Here is a 22,628-nt window from a genome sequence, read left to right as displayed (position 1 = left end):
TCGTTTTAATATGTAATGTTAATGATGGTAAAATAATGGTCAATCTGAAAAAATAAATTTCCTTTAGGGACTATTTTGCCTTAGAACAACCTTCATGTATCCCTCCACCATTAATGGATTAAAATACATTTTATACCAATCTTTATCACAAAACTACTATAAACGCTGTCTCAGAGATCAGGCAGTGTATTCACAACCAGTTCGAGTAATATCTTTCTGTGATGGAGCTTTTGGAGGCGTTAAACTCTTCAGATGTCTGCTACCACTGTGAACAACTCTGACTTTGCACGTTTTTCTAGGACAGCGTTTCACAGCAAACCAATATGAATGATTTTGTTGACATGTTAGCCATTTCAAAATGCAGAAATTTTGAAAAATCAGTGGAGTTCCCCTTCAAGATCTGCTAGGGCTTAACATATTTTATCCTTTTAGAAAAGAGCTCCCATGATATGTATTTATCATCTAAGCCATTATATCGTTTTTGGTCAATTATGAATCTAAGAAAACCTCACCTGAGTCTGAGTGGAGTTGCTAAGTGCCGTTTTGTTGTCAGGCAGCGCCATCTGGTGGTTGAAAACGGAACAGTAGCCCTGCACCCGCTGTTTAAACTACCGAATTAAGGCACATGGCCGTATGGTAGATTAAGGTCGCACTGTTATTGAGAAAAAGAAACATTTTCACGCCCCTAGCTGATAATAATTATAACTCTTTTAAACTCTTACTTAATTCTAAGCGGGTCTAATTACAGTTTTCGATTTGCTGTCCTGTGGTCTCCGCGTGCCCTGATGTCCTTGTAGCCATGGAAACTGGCAGCATCCTCGCGCTGATCAGCGGCTCAGAGCGCGCATGGAATTCAGCGTCTTCAAAATGGCGATAGGACGACCAGCACTCCTCCTGCTGCCGCTGCTCTGCTCGCTCTGTGAGTAACGTTACGCGCTCTAAACGGACCGTAACCCGGGCTTCGGGCTGAACGCTTATTTAAGAAATTATTAACGGTCGTGTCCGGGCTGCGACAGCTGTATTTGTATCTGAATAGCAGTAATCCGGTCCGCGTAGGCTGCTGGCTTTCAGTCTAAACGTTACCAAACAGCTTTACATTACCGTTACCATAGAGCTTAACGGCTGAATTTACCATGGCTGTGTGTGTGTGGTATATATGGCATATAGCATAGCATAAAGCAGGTCTGGTCTGTTTTTTACCGAGTGTGTCTGCTTGTGCTTGGGCTACATGTGAATGTCATAAAACCTGAGTGAAATTTGACTCTCAGCTCACCACAGGAGGACGACGCTGAAGTCAGCTTCTTTTTATCCACCAGCTTCTTGTTCGAATATTCCCGTTCCACCTTAAATGGTGCAGCAGTTACATTCTGGCGCCGGTGAATGTAACTGCTGCACCATTTAAGGTGGAACGGGAATATTCGAACAAGAAACCAGAGAATAAGAAGAAGCTGACTTCAGCCTCGTGACAGGAGGGAAGAGTAACGCTGTCCTGCTGCTCTTCACAGTCCTTCTCTCATACCATTGTGTTTGCATTTGCAAATATAGCTCCATCTGCTCAGCTAGCTGAAGGGGACGTATATGAGGTGTACACTACTCCTGTCGCATTAGGACTGCGATTCGACACTGAAGGGGCCGAGAACATGTGAGAGCTGAGCTGAGCTGTCTGGAACAGGTTTTCACTGACCAACTAACGCTACGCTTTTAGGGATTAATGTTGTGCTGAACCGTGAACCGGACCGGTGGAGGTCGTCCGGTCAAGCCTATCTAGCTAGCTATCGATTTTTGTCACCAAATCCTGTAGGCTCGATGAAAGCTCTAGCAGATGAAACGATGATTATTCGCCAGCTGAGTATTCCACATTTGCGTTCCACCTTAAATTTAAGGTGGAGCGGAACATTCGAATACGAAGCTGGCGAATACTAAGGCAGTTTAAGCCGTGTGCTGAAGAAAGCGCATTGTAGTGCTCAGCTGTAATGAAGGGACAGTTTTGGTGGCCAGGCTGTGTGCTCTGAATTTTAAAATGTGACTGACCAGTGGATCACATTCAAGGAAAACACAGCTAGTTCTCTCTTTCTCTCCTCTCTTTACACAGGCTGTTCTCTCTTGCACAACATAAAGTACCAGTGGGATTTGTCTGCATATTATGCACTGGAATGTTTGGCCAAAAAATAAATAAAAAATTGAATTAACATTGAAGTATGCTACACAAACAGCCTTTGGGGTTTATGAACGCACTCTACATTGCCTCATCGACATCATATGGCCTTAGCCTGTGATGCCCTTTAGCTATAGACAGATTGTTTTTATTTTCCAGCCTTACGCTAGCCTTTTTTGTAGAAATTGCCAATTTTTTTTTTTATACACGAGTGTGTTTAAACATTTATATACTCACTTAGAAGTTTCAGGGCTGAATCGCTGGGGAACCAGCATGAAAATGTGAACGCTTTCGCTTTGGCCCAGCTCCCAGTTACAGCCTGACCTCTTGTCTTCCTTTTCTGGATGCTGTTTTTCTCGAGCCTTCTTTATCATACGTGAAACAGTACACAACCATCATACCACTCCATTTTACTGAAGGACACACATCATAAAGTCAGTACATGCTTCGGGAAAGGAAAAAAAAAGCAGAGTCTTTAGAGTGGTCAAATGTCAGCAGCAGATATAAAAATAACCCAATGATGGGAAAATCTGGGGAATGTCAGCTTCCGTGTCCCATCAGTTACCGCTGTGATAAAATGACTGTTTGGGTTTCGCATGTTTTTATAAGAAAACAGCGGGGTGTCTCTTCATAGGCCTCAGAGGAAACTTCCCGAGGAGAGCAAATCCTCAGCGGCCAAGCTGTGGCCTACACTTTGTTGAATCTTGGTGATTTTGTTTTGAAGGTCCTACTTGGCTTTGATCTGTTCTGCTTTTGTTAGATTACTGTCCAAATTTCTTGTGATTAAACATTGGAGCTTGACATTTCTTCACATGTAAAGACAGTGTTCACTGTATGTTGATTAGCTGGGTATTACTGCAGATTACACAAAGATGTAAAAGAATGAGGTATGAGTTTGATGTTCCTCATTTATAGTACAACAGGTTTCTCGAAAAACATCAATAATTATTTATGCTTTTAAAATGATCGTAGGCTTCCAACGTCCAGTTTAATGTAAAAGTTGATTTTGTAAGATTGCAAGAGTAAAAAACAGTTTGTCACATGCTTTGTTTTTTGTGTTAGTTATCATGTTAAAATCATTATCTACCTGTTACTTTGATAACTAGTGTTCTGGCAAACTTGAAAAATTGTTTCTTTTTGAGGAAAAATATTAGATTAATGCTTTAATGCTTTAATAAGGTTGTATATTTTAGGGCTGTTTCACTATGACTGTTGTATGAAATGTTATATGCTTTAGTACATTGTTCTCAGTTCAAACCTTTAATGCAGAGACACAGGACTCTGTGGGTCACTTATGGCCCTGAACTGAACAGTAAAACAGTAAAATATATTTTTAAAGCCAAAACAAAAAAAAATGTAAATGTCAGCAGGCTAAGATTTGGTGTATGTATTTTTAGTCTTGGCTGTTCGTTTCACACCAGCCAAGCCCTGTAGTTTGTTTTAGTTCTGTTTTAAGAAACAGGCCATGGCAGCCTGTTTGATGATCCATTTTTTAGTCCATTGGTAAAGACAGAGTGAAAGTAAACACATAAGCTGAGCTAAATCTGCATGTATGACATTCACACGGTATGCAGTTTCACAAAGACATCAGACAAGCACAACCTGCAGTGAACATCTTAAATCAGAGCTGAGACACCAGCATCTCTGTTGAGCTCTGTAAGAACAAAATACTAACGTTTCCCTACACAATATTAACAAATCTGCAAGTCTTTACATAGTGCTGGGTGATATGATCTCAAATCAGTATCACGATTAATTAAACATTTTACCTCGATTGCGACTAATGAACAGTTATTTTGTTTTTGTCTTTTTTTTGTTTTGTTTTTTGCCCTCATAGTTCACTTACAAGGTTTGTACTGTAAATATGTTCAACTAAAAAAGCTGGGATATTTTTTCTAATGAAAGAATTCATATCTTTGTGATTTTAAAATAACTGCAACCAGAGATTAACAATTTATGGTTATTTATTGAATATTTTGAACAACTGAAATAAAAGCACACATTGCTTAAAATGAAAACATGTTATGAAAAAGGTCACATTTTAGTTGTAATGTAACAGGCAAGTTCCCTAAAAAGTAGAAAATAATAACTTGCATTTCTTACAAACAAAATAAATTGTTTTAAATAATGCCATTTGAAAAGTAGAAAGCGCATTTTAACATTAATGTGCTATATGAACAGATTTTTTTATTGTTGTCACAGTATTTATTTAGTATGTAGAATGAAAAAAAAACATACCTCAATTAAAACATACCTCAATTAACATCAGCACAGAAAAGGATAATAAAAAAGCACAAGGCATATAAAAACATGTAGACGTTATCATTTTTGACACACACGCAAACAAACACAGGGAATACAGCAGCCAGTCACCACCCAGATATCCCCATTTAGATTACTGAATATTGTAGCATTGTGTCTGTCAAGTTAATGTGTGCTTACCGATTTCCAGGTGCAGTATGTGTCCAAAACTAAAAATTAAATAAAACAAATACTAATATTAAATAACTGACATGGGAAAGATTACGTCGGTTAGAGGTTCTGAATGTCAGTTTCGATGAATTTTTGATGAATTTCCCAGCCCTGTCTTTACATATTATAGAATGAGCTGAGAAAAGGACTAAACCAATGGGCAAAAACTGCTTCTGCTGACCAGTTGTTCCGGTGTCAATTTTCAGCAGTGTCAAATCAATATATTCAAATCAATACGGCTCAATGTCACACCAGCACAGTTGTTTTTTCTGAAGTGATCTTCATATTTTATAGCTTGAAGGTTTTAAAGTAAACGTATAAATAAAATACACACCGAAAAATGATATTAGAGATGCAAATCATTATTGGTGTGGACAAATTGTTCCTTAAAACATATCGACATGGGACAGATTTTAGATTTAGATTTGACCAATATGTGATGATGTATTTGTTGTACTCCAGAAGAGCAAAATGTTTAGCAGACCCTGAGCCACTGCACTAAAACATCTGCATTTTATTCATTTTATTCATGTTCATTTTTATTTGTTTTAACCTTATAGAAAGAAGTGTTTTATGTCTCTGTAATGCTAATCCAAGTGGATTTTGTCCCAATTACTACATTTTAAAAATGTATACTTATCGATATTGGTAGATATGTCAATGAAAAATATCAGAAACCACTGAAAAGGGTTCTTCTATTGTTCTGTTTTTACTGTTTCTGTTGTTACAATTCAGCTGTTGTGAATTCAGTTGTCTAGCCAATTTTTCTGTAATAATTTCTAGGTTGCATCACAACATTTGCTGTCATACTCAGAACTACAGATAAAGATGTATGGGCCAATGAATTTGAGCGTAAGTTGAAGCTATAAAATTCAATTTTAACTGTAAATATACTGACCAGCATTTGTGTCATGTGTCTGTTTACTATTCTTGGAAGTTGGACTAACAAACCCTTTTTTTTCTTGAAAGCAATTGAATTGACCTGCTTGATAGAGTCCATATCTACAAACAACCCTAGAATTGAATGGAAGAAGATTAAAAACGGGGTCCCCAGTTATGTGTACTTCCAAAACAAAATATCAGGTAACATTTGTTTTATGTGCAGCCACTAACAATTTCATTAAAATCTTGATATTTCTTAATGATGTAATTGCAAGCTGAGCTTGATAGACATAAATCAGATAATGTTGACCTTCAAATATGTTGTATTCATTGTAATGACTATTATTGGTTTCTTATTGTTAGGTGATTTAGAGAACAGGGCGATATTGAGAGAGCCGGCAAACCTGCTGATCCGGAATGCCAGCAGATCAGACAGTGCATTGTATCGCTGTGAGGTGGCTGCCATCGATGACCAGAAACCCTTTGATGAAATACTTATCAGCCTGGCTGTGAGAGGTACATTCATACTTACCTGTTATTCATAGAAGACCTTGCATTACAGATGTTAGGGATGGCCATGTGCAATATTTATAAGTAAGCCAAAAGTATTTTTATCCAGGTTTTATTTCCGTCCCGTTTAGTTGTAGCCACTTCATACCTGTTAGCTAGGTCTCCCCCTGTGTTAAGCTGGGAGGATGAAGAGTAGCATGTGCTTCATCCAAGACACACAAAGTCAGTATCTTTTTGAACTACGGCTAAAACAACATCATTGGACAGCTCAATATGCTTGGAGAAGAGCGGCAACTGTCAATGCTATAACATGAGCTAACAGATGCCTGCGTTAGCTAGCGTTACGCTGAGTGATGGGGGAGATGGAGGACCTGAGGCCAGTTTATGCTCTCTTAGACTCCTGGCCATGGATGGCTTTGACACCAGGGAATCTCCTGATGACAAGGTCATTGCTGATGGTTGTGCCACTTAAGAGTGAGAAACAAGTAATCTGATTAGAATTTGAGTAGATGAATGTCTGTTCACTGCATCCAACAAAGGCCAAGCAACAGTGTTTGTCCTCCTTCGTTCTGTATGCTGTGCTGAAGTAGCAAGTGATTGCTCATTGTAGTAAGCTTTGGCTCTCTTTCGTTTGGGTTCCAGTGAAGCCAGTGGTGCCAAGATGCAGTGTGCCAGAGTCCATCACTGTGGGCTCGTCCACAGAGCTGCGGTGCGTGGAGAATGAGGGATACCCTCCATCTCAGTACCAGTGGTTCCGCAACAGTGAGGAGCTGCCTGAAGACCCCAAAAGCAGCACCCGCTTCTCCAACTCTTCATATATCATGAATACAGACACGGGCACACTGGTACGTTCAGCTTGGTATTTTGGTTTGGTATTTACTGTCGATTTAATAAAACGGCCTACACATTTTTTCCTATTTAAATAATACCTAAGGCCAAAGTTTAAAGTGTTAAGTTAACCTACAGTCTACTGTTATAGTAACATATTAGGGGAGGCCGCGGCACCTGTAATTCACTGAATTTTTGAGCTAGAGTTCTCAAACTTTTATACAAAGTGCCCAGATTAGTTTACTACAAATTTGTTGTTCAATTGCTTCAATTCAGTCCTCAGCAAGGATATCACAGACTTCATGAGTTGATGTCAAATACATGGTGTTCCTTTGTTACAACCTACCCCACTACCAGGGAAGGTTGTAACACATGCTGGGGTAAGTTATAACAATTAGACAAAAGATACCACTCCATACAATATGCTTCAAAAAGAGGTTTGCCAAAATAAAATAACAATCCAGAACAATGCTTTTCATCCCATGTTTGTGGTTGTTTCATGTTATATATTACTGCCACGTAATATGCAAATTTTCTGATCTAAAAGAAAGTGGAGCAGAAAACCTGAGTACATAGTGTGCTAGTATTCAATTTTACTCCACTCTCCAGTGGCTAACCTGTCATATGCTTATCTCATGTGGAGTCCGTCCATTATACAGGTCTGCTGACTGAGTCAAACTTTCAGCCAACACTTCCTCCTGCATCTCAGAGAAAAGTTTGTTGCTGCTTTACAACTGATCTGACTGACTTGCCCTTCTTTGCGACTCCATCATTTGCTTTTATAAAACATTTTGGAAGGCACACCTCTATCACTCTGTCCTCTGTCAGTCTTTCTGACTAGGCATTCTATAAAATTATTAAAATCAATAAAATGTTCCAAATTCTATGTAAGGGGATGGTTGTAACATTTTTTAAAGATGTGTTACACCCCACCCCACCCCTGTCAGCCATTGTTTAGCTAGCTGTATTAGCATAGTGGTTTGAAATTAGCAGGGGAAAAATGCATCATATTTTGCCAGAGAAACTACAGTTGAATCTATTATAAGTCATATGGTTTTATCTGTGATAGTATACATACTAAACAAAATACAGTGTTGGTAAAAAAAAAAATACTTTTTTACCTCAAAATCCATTTGTTTCTCTATAGAATCTGCATGTGCCTGTTTCCAGCCTTGACATCCACCATGTGGGATCAGGGTGGAAGTGGGTAGAAACTGAAATGATCATATGAATCCTGTCTAATCCCTGACTGGTGAAACTGGTGGTGTTACAACTCGCCCCATGTTACAACCATACCTGGTCTCCCCTATTGTTATTGAATTATTAGGTGGGCTATATTAAATTGTGTCTTCTAAATGCTTTGTATGTGACAACATTGATGTAACTTCAACTTAAAAATCATTTAGGCTCATGTTCATGTTTGACATGGGAAGATGTTCTGTTTATGGATGACTAGCACAGCTTTATCCCTTTAGCAGCCTGTCCACAGTAAAAAAATGTGCTGCCTTAAATAGTCCAGCTTGACAGCCATTGATTCCTGATTCCGTCATCAGTCAGCTGAAACTTAACATCTTCTTCTTTTGTACCACCCTAGATGAGATTCTTGGATTAATTTGCAGAAATTCTACTGTTAGTGGGGTTGTCTTTACTAAGTGTTGCTTTATAAGTTGTTCACATACATTTTATTCACTCTTATATTAAACCGTGTTGTGTTTTTCTTGTCTTTAAGAAATTTAGGATAGTGAAGAAGGAGGATGCAGGCGAGTACCACTGCCAGGCCAGAAATGAGGCTGGCTACTCAAAATGCGAGCCACAGCTTATGGAAGTCTGTAAGTTATGGTCTCTATGCATAATTTAAGTGAACAAAGTTTGCATTGATAATAGTAATAGACGTAAATATTGGTGTTTACGCGTCTCTGCTAAAGTCATTCTCAGGGTTAATGCCTTTGCTTTTGTCTGCTCCAGATGATCCTGATATCATGGGGATTTCCTTAAAGGTTTTGGCAGGAGTGGCTGCGCTCATCTTTGTTACAGTGGGGCTCTGTCACGCTCAGAAACACGGCTACTGTTCCTGCAAGGACCACAGAGAAAACGAGTGAGTAAAGACCTTTGCCCGAAATATGTGGGGTGTCTTCAAAAGGCCAGCAAGATACAATATTGCTCTGTTCTTAATACTCACAACATAGCTAACTGCCCATTTGAAGTCTGAAATGTCGCAGTGTTGTGTGTAGTGAAAGCCCATAATAATACACTGTTTCTTGCAGTTATAAAGTCCCTCAACACAGCAGTCCAATGGACTATGTCAGTGCAGATGAGGTGAGAATTTGTTTGATACTTTAAGGCTCATTTTTAGTTTTACTTTAGTTAGTTGTTGGTTTGTACAGTAGTACGCAAACGTTTAAGGACCCCTTGTCATAAGTAAATAAATAAGTGAACACATCCTCTACAGAGAACACACTGCACATTAAATGCACAGTTACTGTTTATTTGTCGAATTTAACGTATTGGCAAAAAGTAAACCATTAAATGTGACCTGGGCAAAAGTTATTGGCATTTTATATTGTATGCTTTATTTTTTCTAATATATTAAAAATACAATTGTGAACTAAAATCGGCAGAAAAATGCCATATTTAAGTTTGTTCCCTGTAGAAGATGTGTTAACATATTTTTACTACTATCATTTTAACCAAGGGCATTAAAACTTTTGCACATGACTGTATACTACAGTTCAAAAGTTTGGAATCACTGCTTCCAACAATATAAAACCATTTTTGTTGTAAGTACATGTGTAAAATGATTCTGTTGTGACCCTACTATCACACAACTTTATAGATCTCAACTAAGTTGTAGAAAGCTTCTAAAACATTGAGAATAAAGCTATAAAAAAGTGGTGGTGAAATCTGAGGCAGATAAGTTATCAAGGAATTGCTGTAAACGATTACAGTATGTTATTGATCATTAATGATCGCTCACTTATGATTTAATAACTTCTTAGAGTTACCAAAAATACCTTCTGGTGTCTAGCTTATAGTATTTCAGTCTACAGTGTATAAATTACTATAGAATAAAATAAGTAGTATTTAGAATCACTTATCATATTAAAGTTTTGAACGGTAATGTAGATTCTAAACTTTTTTTTTATCCTTGTACATGTATTTAGAATAATAATGTCTTTGAATATCACGTGTTTTATCTTTGCCGTATTTTTTTTTTTTGCAGGGGCATTTCCGCCACAAGTCCTCTTTTGTCATATGATTGGGAAGTGAAACCGAAGACACAAGAGAGCCACAAGCTTTGACTTTGTGAGCGTTGTGCCACACATACGAGCTACCACATTGTGCATTTTTTTCAGAGGTGCGGAAACATATACTTCTTAGCTTGCCAAAGTTATTATCGAAACAGACAATTAAAGTGTTACAATCCTCTGGGGAAGTTTTACTCCCTTTATTTTAAAGTTCATAAAGGACTTTGAACCAGATTTACTCAGCAACTCGCAGTCTGTACACTTTATAAGATCCTGTATGAGACTGTCTTGTGAATTACACTTGTATTTGTAGATATAAAAAAAATGTCCTGCCAAGAAAGATGACATAAGTTCGAGAAGGTTTAAAAGAATGTTTTCTTATGGATAAAGTCATGGAGCCGTAGTTCAAAACCCATACAGCCACAGACAAAGTTTACAACCCAGCAGTCTTTCAAGAACAGTGAGCATGAATGATGAGATGACTGTATGGTTGAAGAATGTGCAGAGCAAAAGGCCAAGAAACTATTGCGACACTAAATTAAAGCACAGATTGTGCTGATTTGTGAAGCCTAAATTACACTGAGCTTCTGCTGCATCCTGCTACGTAAAACTGGCCAAACTGTCAGAGCACCACAGAGAATGGTTCAATCAGTTAGCACGCTAAATACCACACTCTGTTCAGACACACTGAATCTTGACTCAAGTCAAAGCCAGTGTGTTTGTGTGCGTATACAATGCCATGCCATGACTGTTTGACGTGGGTCACTTTTTGATATTACGGATGTCGTGGGACGTTATGTGTTGATGTTTTAGTGCTAGTTGTATAGGTTGTAAATTAAGATTTCGTTTGAGGTTGAATCAAAAGTCTTTGTAAAGTCTATAGACTTGGTTGTGCTAAACGACACAAACATTATTTCACTTCATTTTTTGAAATAATCTTATAGATGCAGATGATGCACTTAAGGTTTGTTCAGAGTGTTTTCTCTGTTGAAGTGACCTTCTATACTTTATAATTGTTTATACATATATTTTTGGACATATTGTCCAGGTTTTTTGACTGTGTTATTGTTTTCATCTGTTTTGTGGTATGTGGTTGCATTGAAGTACACTCAGATGAACTTGCTGGAAAGATTGTGGGCCATGACAAATAAATAATAGTAAGGGTTCAGTAATTTCAATTTTTTGTTGATTTTTGGTATTTTTGTCCCCGTACATTCTAATTGTTAAGTATCAGACTAGATATTCCATCACAGTATTACTTATTTCCCAGGAGGCTGTTTTTTCTAACTGTGATCAGTGCACCTGAGACTTTGCCAACAACTGTAATGTTGTATAGCTTAGCTTTTCTACTCAAAAGAAGCTATTATCGACTGTTACCTTTTAAAGTTGTCTTACATTGTTACGGTAAAACCAATAATAGTCTTCCATCATGGCACGTACCACTGTCTAAGAAGCAGCACTACAGACTGTTTGATATGAATACGGTAAATGAATACTGTAAATATGCACCAAGAAAAGGATTTTGGCCTGTGTTCAGTCAGTGCAGTGTGGATATTTCTAAAATTGGACTTTTCGAGCTTCAACCAAATCCGCCGTGTTGTTCATACCACAACATACAACTATGGTATGTTTGATCTATTCATGTTGGAGTTTCTATTGGAGAATAAGCTTGAATATGCATGACTAAGTAGAATGATGCCAGATGAATTACTTAAAACACATGCTTACAGTTATTTATTAAGAACATAGAAATCTATATATACAGTATATAATCTCACCACAACTGCCTGTTTGATACTAAAAGATTTTGGTGTGTATTACCAGAGTATTAGAATATTTATCACCCTCTTCTTAACCACTGTGTGCCAGTTTTATGGACCATACTGGTAAAGTTGGATATGCTGCTTGATATTGCATATTTGGCCTAAAAGGTGCATTATCGGCCAAATCCATTCCACAGTTATTTCAATCATTTATCGATTTGAAACAATAAACACTACAACAAAAGATAGTGTGACATTCCAGTACAATTAAATGTTGAATGTGCATCATTTAACTGTGTAACAAAATCACAAGCTCAGCTGTTGTCTGGTTAATTTTGTCAGTAATGTGTATTATTTCATGTGCTGTTAGAAGAAAAAAACAGTTGTATCATAATATATAGGCCTACGAATAGCATTAAACCATTGTAAAACTAATATGTATTCAGTCTCTGTACAGTCTAATTCTAATATTACTCAGGAACTGTTTAAAAGAAGTGGCCGTTTCTGTATGTTGTGAAAGCTTAAGTTTTCCTTTTATTTTCATTTTAATAATAAAGACATTATTGTATTTGAAGATTTCGCCGTTTCCATTTTTGCCGTTTCCGCTTGTGCACTTTTACTTTGAAAGGCCTCCGCACTTTTATTCTGTATTTTGTATCCACACAGCTCTGTTAGTCGGAAGTGAGCGGAGGCAATAACATTACTAGCGTTAACGTTTCTGTGACATTTTGTGGTGTGTCGAAGTGTATTTATCAAAATAACCGTCTTCTGGTACTGAGGAAACTACAGTGATATGAAAATAGCCTGTAAAGATTTGCTGACAGACACTTAAAGGATCTAATAATGCACTTAGAGATCGTTTTCCATGGTAGCTCTCACAATTAGCCAACTTGCTAATGAACTAGTAGTAACGTTAGTTTCGTAACCTCAGTCTTTCCAGCCCGCTAACACCGAGACTCAGACGGCGACCGTTTAAAATATATCTCTTCGTCCGTAGTAACATTATTTCTGGAGGTGATATTAATTTACTGGACTTTTACTCGAGACCAAGAGCTCCATCTGATACAACCTGCTGCTACAAGTGTTTCGACAGATAACCCCGCAGACAGACACACCGAGCCACAGCAGCGATGAGCTTCTTCGGTTTTGGCCAGAGCGCAGACATCGACATAGTGCTGAACGACGGCGAGACGAGGAAGAAAGCGGAACACAAGACCGAGGATGGCAAAAAGGACAAATATTTCCTTTTTTATGACGGCGAAACAGTAAGCGGGAAAGTTAACGTGACACTCAAAAATCCTGGAAAGAGGCTCGAACATTACGGGATCAAAATTGAGTTCGTAGGCCAGATCGGTAAGTCAGGAGTCCGTGTCTTAAAGGGCCCTTAGTATACCTTTTATAGTACTTTAATGAAAGTCAACACACTTTTATATCATTACTTGTGTATTCTCTAGTTCCCCATGTTGACTTGGCAGTGACTATAAAAAAAGCTTCATTCTTATAAATGCCCGTATCTACTGTCAGTGCAACAATTAAGAGGTTTAATGTACTTGTTTCCACCTTCCAGGTCCTCTAATGAAGTCTGTGTGGTAGACTTTATGCATTTTATATGACCATTTTCCAACCTTAGAATTAAACAGGTTTTTTTTTTTTACTGTGCCTTTGAGACTGATATATGTAAATGAGCTCTGCTCTGATTGGCTCCACTAATATGCCCTTCATTCAAAAAGTAGTTCAGGCTGAAACACTCCATACAGCTTTACCGTGAATGGGTAAACTGTGTGTTTTGAAACAACATATAATTACTTCATTAAGCTCTTGTATAAAACAAAAAAGTGAGGATTTAATTTTTTATATGGGCCCATTAAAATGCAGAAGTGTTCATTTGCTGAGTGTGTAGGTGTGTAACTGCAGTGTCTCTTGTGTGCAGAGCTGTACTACGACAGAGGGAACCACCATGAGTTTGTCTCTCTTGTGAAAGATCTGGCTCGACCTGGTGAACTTTCCAGCTCTCAGTCGTTTGACTTCGAGTTTGCCCATGTGGAAAAGCCTTATGAATCATACACAGGCCAGAATGTGAAACTGAGGTAAACTAATTAACAGTTAATTGACATAAACACAAACTGTGGAACTTCAGCAGACAAATTGAAGAGCTGAGCTTGATGAGCTAATGAAGTACAACCATTCAGAACGACTTTATCAACATAGCTTCAGTTGAGTTCTCACCATTTATCTACACTCACATGTCCAAGAGTTTGTAGACACCTGCTTATCCAGCATATCTTCCAAAATCAAGGGAATTAATAGGGAATTTGTCCCTTTGCAACAGTAACAGCCTCCACTCTTCTGGGAAGGCTTTACACTGTTGAAATAATACTGTGAGGATTTGATTGCATTCAGCCACAAGAGCATTCTTGAGGTCACATACTGATGTTTGATAAGTTGTTTTTATCCAGCTCATTCCAGAGATATTTAGTAGAACTCCTTCACTCCTGAGAATGCAGTTTTACTGCTCCACAGTCCAGGCGTGGGGGCTTTTATACCCTTCTAGCTTATGCTTGGCATTGGATATGGAGACCTTAGGCTCATGTCTGGCTGCTCCAGAGCATCACATTCTATTAGCAGTGCTTTTCTATGCAGATTATACAAGCTATGTGTGCGCAGTTGAACTCATGTCAGTAATGAGGGCACATTCAAGTAGGTAAATTCACTGATTAAAAGAGATGTCTAAATATATTTGGACATATATCGTAATAAATAAAGCTTGATTGCTGATGAACTCCTCCCATCCAAACTTTCTCACTGCACTGTGTACAGTTCTTGCATATACCAGTGGCATAGCCAAAATTTACTTTTAGGCAGGGCCTGATTATAGGTTGGGGGACAGCTAGGAAGTACTACATCCAGGAGACATTGCTGTAGTGAGGTTGGCCACTACCAACTAGCCAGCTAGCCTGCTTCACTGTAGCTATCATAACCAGCTACACCCCTCATATATACCTGCTTCAGTAGAATTATAAACACAGCACACTATTTCTGACCTCGCCTTTAACTGCTCAGCTGACAGCATGCCACGGTGGTCAGGCTTATTAACCACAAGACTTCATTTTACAGAACTAGGAGTAGATGTCTGGGGCAGATTAGCTGAAGAGTGCGATTTTTTTCAAAGTTCTTTCAGCAGTGTAAACCTAGCCAGTAAGTTAGTAAACAGTAGCCTAAACTATTGCACTGTGATTTATTGCAGATTTGGTTTTAAACCGTGGTTGCCACTGCTGTTAGTCAAAAATTAATGATGGTAAAAGGAGAGCTTTGGCCGTCATTTTTATCTTATTTAAAAAAAAATAAAGTATGAGGATGTAAGAACTCAGCGCCCAAATGAGATCGCTTTGGGCCCCACAGGCCCCCTCATAGCTATACCCCTGTTACGTACCTTCTTCAACTGAGGCAGATATATATCAGGACTGTGACTGCAGCCGTTGGTCTCATCCCAGAAACGGTCAACATTAGGCCTTCCACTGTACAGACTGCCATTTTGAATTATTTCAAGCATTGTGACCTGTATTGTTATCTGAATATCTGTTTGGGTTGCCTGTAGGTACTTCCTTCGTGCGACAATAAGCCGAAGACTGAATGACATCACCAAAGAAATGGATATCGTAGTACACACCCTGTGCACATATCCAGAATTAAACTCCTCCATAAAGATGGAGGTCGGAATTGAAGATTGTCTGCATATTGAGTTTGAGTACAACAAATCCAAGTAAGTACCATTCTATACTATTTCACACACGTCAGCATGTTTCACACTGTGTCTGACGTAATTGTTCTTGCATTGTTTAGGTATCACTTGAAGGACGTAATTGTAGGGAAGATCTATTTCCTTCTTGTGCGGATAAAAATAAAGCACATGGAAATCGACATAATAAAACGCGAGACGACGGGCACAGGACCCAGCGTATACCATGAAAATGACACCATTGCCAAATACGAGATCATGGATGGAGCACCAGTGCGAGGTACAGCTAAGCGGTGGTAGCCTTATATTTGAAATTATGCTAAGCAAGCACATCGTTACTTTCCTGTTTTCAGTCCACTTTGAGAAACCTTTACATATTTTAAAGCTATTATTATCGTTTACCTAGGTGAATCAATCCCCATCCGATTATTTCTCGCCGGCTATGAAGTGACCCCCACAATGAGAGATGTTAATAAGAAGTTCTCTGTGCGATATTACCTGAATCTAGTCCTGATAGATGAGGAAGAGAGGCGATACTTCAAACAGCAGGTATAGTATTCTATAAGCTACATGTTTAATAAGGTGTATGCATGGTACGACTGCACATGTGTGTATGTGGCCTGTGTGAAAGTTTTTATTTTTCCAATTTGAATAAAAAGAAAGCGCTTTTTCACATTGTGAGAACCACATTATGGATTTATAGTGCGTTTTAATATTATAGCAAGGTATAACGTAGTAGCAGTATGTAGCACTATAAGTGCAAGACTAGAAATTTGTTCATATCATGCAGCCCTATTTCACTCAACACAAGTAATCAAAAGTCTTTTACATTTTCTCCCCACTGCTGAAGGAAATCACCCTCTGGAGGAAAGGAGACATTGTAAGAAGGAGTATGTCCCAACAGGCCACTATTGCTTCTCAGAGATTTGAAGGATCGAACTCTGCATATGCCTCAGCACAAACCAAAGAGGCCAGCAGTTAGGCAGACTTCGTAGGAGGCACAGTACATCCTCTATTGCCTCAAATGAAATGTATCATCTTTTATATTATGTATCCAAGCTGTTGAGGGATCAGCAGTATATTGAAGACTTTAGGGGTAGATGGGAAAGGAAATCGTCCATAAAGAACACACAGGTGCTCAGTTTATAAACATGTACATTTACTAGCTCTTGTCAATTGAGTTCTCAAGCTTCTCTTTCAAACCTTTTGATCATGAATCGAGGAAACAATCAATGCTATATTAGTTTCCTATATATTCAAGTTCCTTTACATTCAAGTTGTTGCTGATTTTTAACTAACATACGTACAAAATTGACTTTCGCATTGTCTATTCAGAAGCATTCCTATCTTTATGATCAAGTTAGTACTTTTTTTAGCATTCATTTTCTGATAAATGAGCCTGAAGTAAACACTGGGAGCTTTTTGTGTTCTGCATTGGTGTCAAATGTTTGTATATTTACAATTCTTTTATTCATAAAAAAAAAAAACAGATTTCTGCATAGTATTATGGAAGCTAAGAAAGGAGGACAGCACAGAAATGCTCAACACACTTTCCTAAAGGGAACAAATCATATTACATGACGAGCAGAGGCTGTCCTTGTTTTCAAATATTTGTATTTCTGATTGAAAGCATTGTTTGTGTCTAATATGTAAATTTATATCTGCTAAAAGTGCTCTCAGCAAGTCCACTGTGTTCCAAACAGGCAGTCTGTATGAGTGTTATTATATGCTGCATAATTACAAAGTGTCAGTTTTTTTGATGAATGTTGAGCTCTACCTTTCTTATATTTTGCCATTTTAACATTGCTCAGGTGGAGCGATCATTCATGCTCTCATAATGGAAAGCACTTTTGCACAATGGAAGCTTGATGAGCCATATTGTAAATAAACTTTGCTAACTTCTGGGTCAGTTACTGTGTGATTACTCACAAACCCTCAAGCTGATCAGCTGTATTAATGGACCTGTATCCTACATTTTTTCTTTCAAGTATCAAAAACAGTCATAGTTCGTTTCATACATTTCCCGACTCTTTATTCATTAGAATTAGACTGTTTTTGTTACTGGGACATCTGTAACTTTAGTTTTAAAGGGTGAGGCTGAACTGCTCAAAGCTGAATAGCAGCCATATGTAAATGTGTGGCAGTTTTGTGCTCAAAGCAATAAATTCAAAACTGTCTCCTTTTGCGTCAGATACAGATAGTTTCAGTATCTGTATTGCAGGCACCGGTGCGTGACCAGTACAGTTTGAAACTAAAGATGCATACATACTACATAAAACTCAAAAAAGTAGAGGAGTCTTTAGTTATTAAAATTTAATTCCTCTCATAAGACTGATTCCAACAGGCTGTCCTCATACATTGCTGAGAATTTTTATATTTTACACATGACACGCCAAGCATATAAACCTTTATAAAGTTTAATATACCAAAATTATTTTATTAACAATCTTAAGTGGTTACATTTGCCCATGGACTGTACCAACAATTGAGAGATTAGTTCAGTGTCTGGTTATATATCCAGAGAGAGGCATGTAAAATCTTAGAAGACTTGCATTAACAGTATTGTAACTGAACAGAGTGCATTTTAAATTGATTCCCAGTCTTTTTCATATTGCATCAGTATCTTCCAAACTCAAGACAAAGTCGAATTCCTCTGAGAACAGAAAAGAACAGGACAAAATCACAAACAAGAAAAACTAATCAGTATCATAAATTGAAGGGTAGATACTAATGTTTCACTTACAATACTGTGCAAAAGTCAGGGACCACCTTTCATTTATTTAGTTTCCAGTCAAGACGACCATTAAGTACAAGTTGCACATTTTTTCAAATATTTCTGAGGAGATTAGATATTAGATATTTCAGTTGTGTAAGGGAAAAAAAACTAGTTTTCAAAACTGGATTTTAAAAACTGAATAAAAGATACAGAGAAAAGAGGACTCCTAACAACTGTGCAAGACCTGGTTGACCACCAACACTGTCAACAATACCAGATAAACAGGGCTTAAAGCTTTCATCTTTGAGAGAGAGGAAATAATCAAGCTCCACTTTCACTTCAGATCTGAAAATAACGTGTTTCTGTCCATCCTTCCACTGCGAGAAGACAACACCACTATGAGTTTGAAAGGATGTGTAACTGTCAAGAAGCCGTTACTGAGAAAAGGAAATAGACAAAAAAGGAAAAAACATTTGCGCTTCAAACAAAGGAGCTGTTGGTGTCCTCAGAGCAACGGTCTGACTACAGCACACACTTCAAATAATTCTTCAAGCATTCTTTAGTTCCATATAGAATCATGAACAGAAAGAATCCTTTGCATGATTTAATGGTTCCTTCCATCCTGAAAGTGTTCTTCAGACTGATGGAGAATGTGCTGTAGATGGTTCTATAGAGAACATTTTTAAAAAACCAAAAAGGGCTCTTCTATATGTCAAGCTTGTCAAAATAGAAGAACCCTTTGGTTCTGGACTCTGCAGAGTCTAGTCCTCAATATCACTAAATGTGTTTGGGGTTACTCTGATCATATGAAGCAGAAAATGCAACCAACTTCTAAGACTGAACTTTGGAGGGTGAAAAAATATCCCTGCAGATTTCTCTGAAAACTGAAACCTCTTAAGTCCTCTGAAAAGAATGGACACTAGTAAAAGGTTAAGGGTGGCTACACTAAATTCTGAAAAATGGTATATTTATTATAATTCATCACAGTTTTGACTAGAAATTAAATAAATGAATAAATGTCTCTGCTTTTTGCCCAGTACTGCGTGTAAAAGAAATACTACAACTTTTACACTTGCATTATCATGTTTGATTTAAGGTATGATTTTAGTATGACAGGATCAGGTCTGATATATATATTTGAGGATGTTACTGACCTGCTGTTAAAGGTTGAACTGAAAGCCTAGCCCTGGTGAACTGGGCCATGTTGCTGAGTGGGCCACCATTGCTCTTGTGCTGCAAGTGATACTTCTTCAACTCCGCCAGCGGAATGAAGCGTTTGGTCATCCTCTCAAACTTGACGTCCACCTATACACACAAACATGAGTTGCCAGGAGAACACAACACCAGAGGAGGACATGCATTCTTATTCACTAATAGTAGAAAAAACATCAGGACAGCAAATACAGGGTGATTCAAAAAGATTCATCCGATTTCAAAATGATTTATTTCACTTGTCAATCATTACAGAACAATGCAGTAAATTGTAAATGGTTTAGTTCAGCATAAAGCTTATTATGTCATTTTACAAGTGCTCAATATGAACCTCCTCTAGCTGTACAGACAACATCAACGTGATAGTCAAATTCATCCCATACTCGAATGAGCATGTGGGGTGTCACTGTACTCACGGCTTTCTCAATGCGATTTCGGAGATCACCCGGTGTTGTGGAACCAACAACGAATGCTCTGAGCTGTTTGAGGTTCACTGCCGATGAAAATCACGTTGCACAGTTATGACGAATTCACTCTTACTGAAGTGGAGAACGCAAAACGCTTTCTGCTCTTTGGTCATCTCCCCGCAGACTGAGGGGAGCCATCTTCCGGTGACAGAAACTCTATGACCCCCTCTTTCAATTGGTATGTGATTGGTTCCTAGGCGCCTCATGGTTGTAAAATGTGACGCTTTGAAATCGGATAAATATTTTTGAATCACCCTGTACTATGGTATAAATCCAGAGGCACTGTATAAATAATACAGATGGATCCCATTCCGACTGATTGGAACCTACCATACTCCACTTGGGATTTTCTGGTTTGCTGGAGGGATCGTAATATAGACCTTTCTTGTCAAACTGTGTGTGGTCAACATAGGCCTCCTTCACAATCTGGAACATCAATTACACTGTTGTCTTCTTTGAAAAAAAAATATGAAGGACTTTCTTTTCGGATTAGTATCACCAAAGTGTCATACTCACCTTTATTATACCAGCAATGCCAGGCTCTTTACAGTTACTGTGGTAGAAGAAAGCCTGCTGGCCCACTTTCATATCCCTCATGAAGTTACGAGCCTGAAAGCAAAAAACAGAACCTCTAAAAAACTGAACATGGTGTTTGTAGATAAAGCAACTTGGATGTATGATGATTAGCAGAACTTGCAGAACACTTACTGACCCCTAGTCAGTGACTGTGCAATGGTCACCAACTCTAGCCTTGGAGATCTACTTTCCTGCAGAGTTTAGTTCTGACCTGCACCTAACACGAAGCCCCTCTCTTTTACTGGATGCTAAAGCATCTGATCCAGCCAAGATCAAAGACTTCTGAAGACGTTGTGGCACATGGTGGCTGGAGCTAGACTCCAAAGTAGAGTAGATCTACAGGATCAAGGTTGGTGACCACAAGTCTCCAGAAAAGGACATACATTTGTACATGTTTACCTGATAATTCCTCACTCCATCCCAGCAGCTGGTTTGATTGGGGAGAGCTTTAAGGTCCTCGATTCCAAACTGCAACATGCATTCATTTATGAGACACCAGTGTAAAACACCATGATCATTATATGAACGATTAATAGAAAAAGCAAAATTACAGCATGTTTTCATTGGTTGTCTGTCCAGGAAAAAAATAACTCCACTTCTGGACACAGAATGTCCTGGAACTGTAGCATTTTCATATGTTTGGATGTCTTATAAAGTTTAAACTGCTTGTTTCATTCAGTCAAATCATTTGTATACAAAGAATGACTTTGATTGGTTCAGATTGCCCTTAATGTAAGGACAATTATTTTGGAAAGGTGCACTGTTAGATGTCAGATGTTTAGGCAGCACAGCAACAGGATAACTGAAAATTAGGTTCTGTAGCTGAACTGACATCTTTCTACCTTAGATTGCACTGTGAGCACCCATCCATCCTCTGAATTCAGTAAAAAAAATGGCCATTGACTGACTGTCCAGTAATTTTACAGAGCTGAGTACTCTAGTAGTTTGGACATGTTTAGTTGTGCAGTGGACCTACGAGGCTGACATAACAGAAGTTGGGTCACATAGACTTCCATTAGTTGTTACATTAGCCCCATATTGCAGGTACAAAACTAAAAAAGACTTCCAAACACGTCTTAATTGCTTAGCTATATTTGAGTTAAGGTGAAATATCTGTACATCTGATTTTTCAGTGACAAACATCTTTAAATGACTGTAGATGGTAACATGGTCAGCACCCAGGTTTACCTTCACGTCCACTCCGTTCTCAATTCGACTCTCAGGTTCGGACTTCATCAGCCAGTGACTGAAGGTCGTGCCTGATGACCTGCCACTTTTCTGTTTTTTCTGGTCCTGGGGCTTTTCTGCAGGTGCTGCTCTCTTTCTTTTCCGAGGTTCCATCTGAACAGCATCTCCCTCAGGACAGGCTTCACCTGCACCACAGATCAAACGTTCACATGTAAGACAAGACTGAAGCTGGCTTCTTATTCGAATTTTCCCGTTCCACCTTAAATGGCGCAGCAGTTGCATTCTGAGCCTGAGGCGCCAGAATGTACCGCTGCGCCATTTAAGATGGAACGGGAAAATTCGAATAAGAAGCTGACTTCGTTAATATAATGCAACCTGTCTACCTGCGCTTTATTCAACTAACGTTAATTCCAACCACTTACTTTCTGTATTAGTTTTGGCTGCTCCTCGCGGTGTCTGCTTGGGTGCCATTTTTCCACACAGATAGAGCCACAAGTTCAGCAGGGGCTAATATGAGTGATGGGACCCTTGAGTCTGAAGCTTCGAGGGGTGTGTCAAAAAAATGAAACCCATTGCTTCGAATCACTGTGTCGGTGCTTGATTCGTTCTACAATGATCATGTGACCAATGACGTCCGAAGCTCGGGGCGCGCTTCGAGGGTCGTCCGGAGAGAGAGAGAGAAAGAGAGAGAGAGAGAGAGAGAGAGAGAGAAAATAAATTTATTTTTAATACATTACTGTTTTATGTATTGTAACAGAATACATTATTCACCCATCAAAGTTTTCTGCCAAGCCCTGGATGTGTGCAATGAGATGTTGAAGACGCGCACAACAATTTAGTTTTATTAGTTTATTTTATTTAAACAACAGATACCGTGG

The 22,628-nt window shown here is 38.5% G+C and overlaps 3 protein-coding genes across 4 annotated transcripts; 2 read left to right on the top strand and 1 right to left on the bottom strand.

Moving 5' to 3' along the window:
- The first annotated feature begins 795 nt into the window (after positions 1-795).
- jam3a (junctional adhesion molecule 3a) lies at positions 796-12,429 on the top strand. Of its 2 annotated transcripts, XM_036560492.1 has the most exons (9): positions 796-919; positions 5,411-5,479; positions 5,597-5,710; positions 5,873-6,025; positions 6,662-6,864; positions 8,577-8,676; positions 8,813-8,942; positions 9,112-9,163; positions 10,068-12,429. In XM_036560492.1, the coding sequence occupies exons 1-9, from the start codon at positions 847-849 to the stop codon at positions 10,101-10,103; spliced, it is 930 nt and encodes a 309-aa protein (XP_036416385.1). In that variant the 5' UTR covers positions 796-846; the 3' UTR covers positions 10,104-12,429. The 2 variants fall into 2 exon arrangements, with proteins under 2 accessions (XP_036416385.1, XP_036416391.1); XM_036560498.1 differs by lacking the exon at positions 9,112-9,163.
- Positions 12,430-12,520: 91 nt separating this feature from the next.
- vps26b (VPS26, retromer complex component B) lies at positions 12,521-17,500 on the top strand. The gene is made up of 6 exons (XM_036560484.1): positions 12,521-13,208; positions 13,786-13,942; positions 15,451-15,615; positions 15,696-15,871; positions 15,998-16,140; positions 16,442-17,500. Exons 1-6 carry the CDS (start codon positions 12,986-12,988, stop codon positions 16,571-16,573), a joined length of 996 nt encoding a protein of 331 aa, XP_036416377.1. The 5' UTR covers positions 12,521-12,985; the 3' UTR covers positions 16,574-17,500.
- Positions 17,501-17,994: 494 nt separating this feature from the next.
- On the bottom strand, positions 17,995-22,398 carry thyn1 (thymocyte nuclear protein 1). Its single transcript, XM_036560472.1, has 7 exons — positions 22,173-22,398; positions 21,751-21,935; positions 20,962-21,030; positions 20,503-20,595; positions 20,317-20,412; positions 19,462-19,612; positions 17,995-18,244 (listed from the first exon to the last, which is right to left on the bottom strand). Exons 1-7 carry the CDS (start codon positions 22,219-22,221, stop codon positions 18,198-18,200), a joined length of 690 nt encoding a protein of 229 aa, XP_036416365.1. The 5' UTR covers positions 22,222-22,398; the 3' UTR covers positions 17,995-18,197.
- Positions 22,399-22,628: the final 230 nt, after the last annotated feature.

Source organism: Colossoma macropomum, unplaced genomic scaffold (genome assembly GCF_904425465.1).
Source record: "Colossoma macropomum unplaced genomic scaffold, Colossoma_macropomum, whole genome shotgun sequence".
Taxonomy (NCBI): domain Eukaryota; kingdom Metazoa; phylum Chordata; class Actinopteri; order Characiformes; family Serrasalmidae; genus Colossoma; species Colossoma macropomum.
Note: the sequence above shows the minus strand (reverse complement) of the source record. Positions and strands in the feature narration are given on the sequence as shown.

Excerpts from the sequence above, each read along its gene's own strand:
- jam3a (XM_036560492.1), top strand. The coding sequence starts at position 847 with ATGGAATTCAGCGTCTTCAAAATGGCGATAGGACGACCAGCACTCCTC. Across the intron at positions 6,026-6,661 it reads TATCAGCCTGGCTGTGAGAG|TGAAGCCAGTGGTGCCAAGA; the intron begins GTACATTCATAC and ends TTTGGGTTCCAG. Across the intron at positions 6,865-8,576 it reads ATACAGACACGGGCACACTG|AAATTTAGGATAGTGAAGAA; the intron begins GTACGTTCAGCT and ends CTTGTCTTTAAG.
- vps26b (XM_036560484.1), top strand. The coding sequence starts at position 12,986 with ATGAGCTTCTTCGGTTTTGGCCAGAGCGCAGACATCGACATAGTGCTG. Across the intron at positions 13,209-13,785 it reads TGAGTTCGTAGGCCAGATCG|AGCTGTACTACGACAGAGGG; the intron begins GTAAGTCAGGAG and ends TCTTGTGTGCAG. Across the intron at positions 15,872-15,997 it reads GGATGGAGCACCAGTGCGAG|GTGAATCAATCCCCATCCGA; the intron begins GTACAGCTAAGC and ends TCGTTTACCTAG.
- thyn1 (XM_036560472.1), bottom strand. The coding sequence starts at position 22,221 with ATGGCACCCAAGCAGACACCGCGAGGAGCAGCCAAAACTAATACAGAA. Across the intron at positions 21,936-22,172 it reads AGCCAAAACTAATACAGAAA|GTGAAGCCTGTCCTGAGGGA; the intron begins GTAAGTGGTTGG and ends TCTGTGGTGCAG. Across the intron at positions 19,613-20,316 it reads AAAATCCCAAGTGGAGTATG|GTGGACGTCAAGTTTGAGAG; the intron begins GTAGGTTCCAAT and ends TTGTGTGTATAG.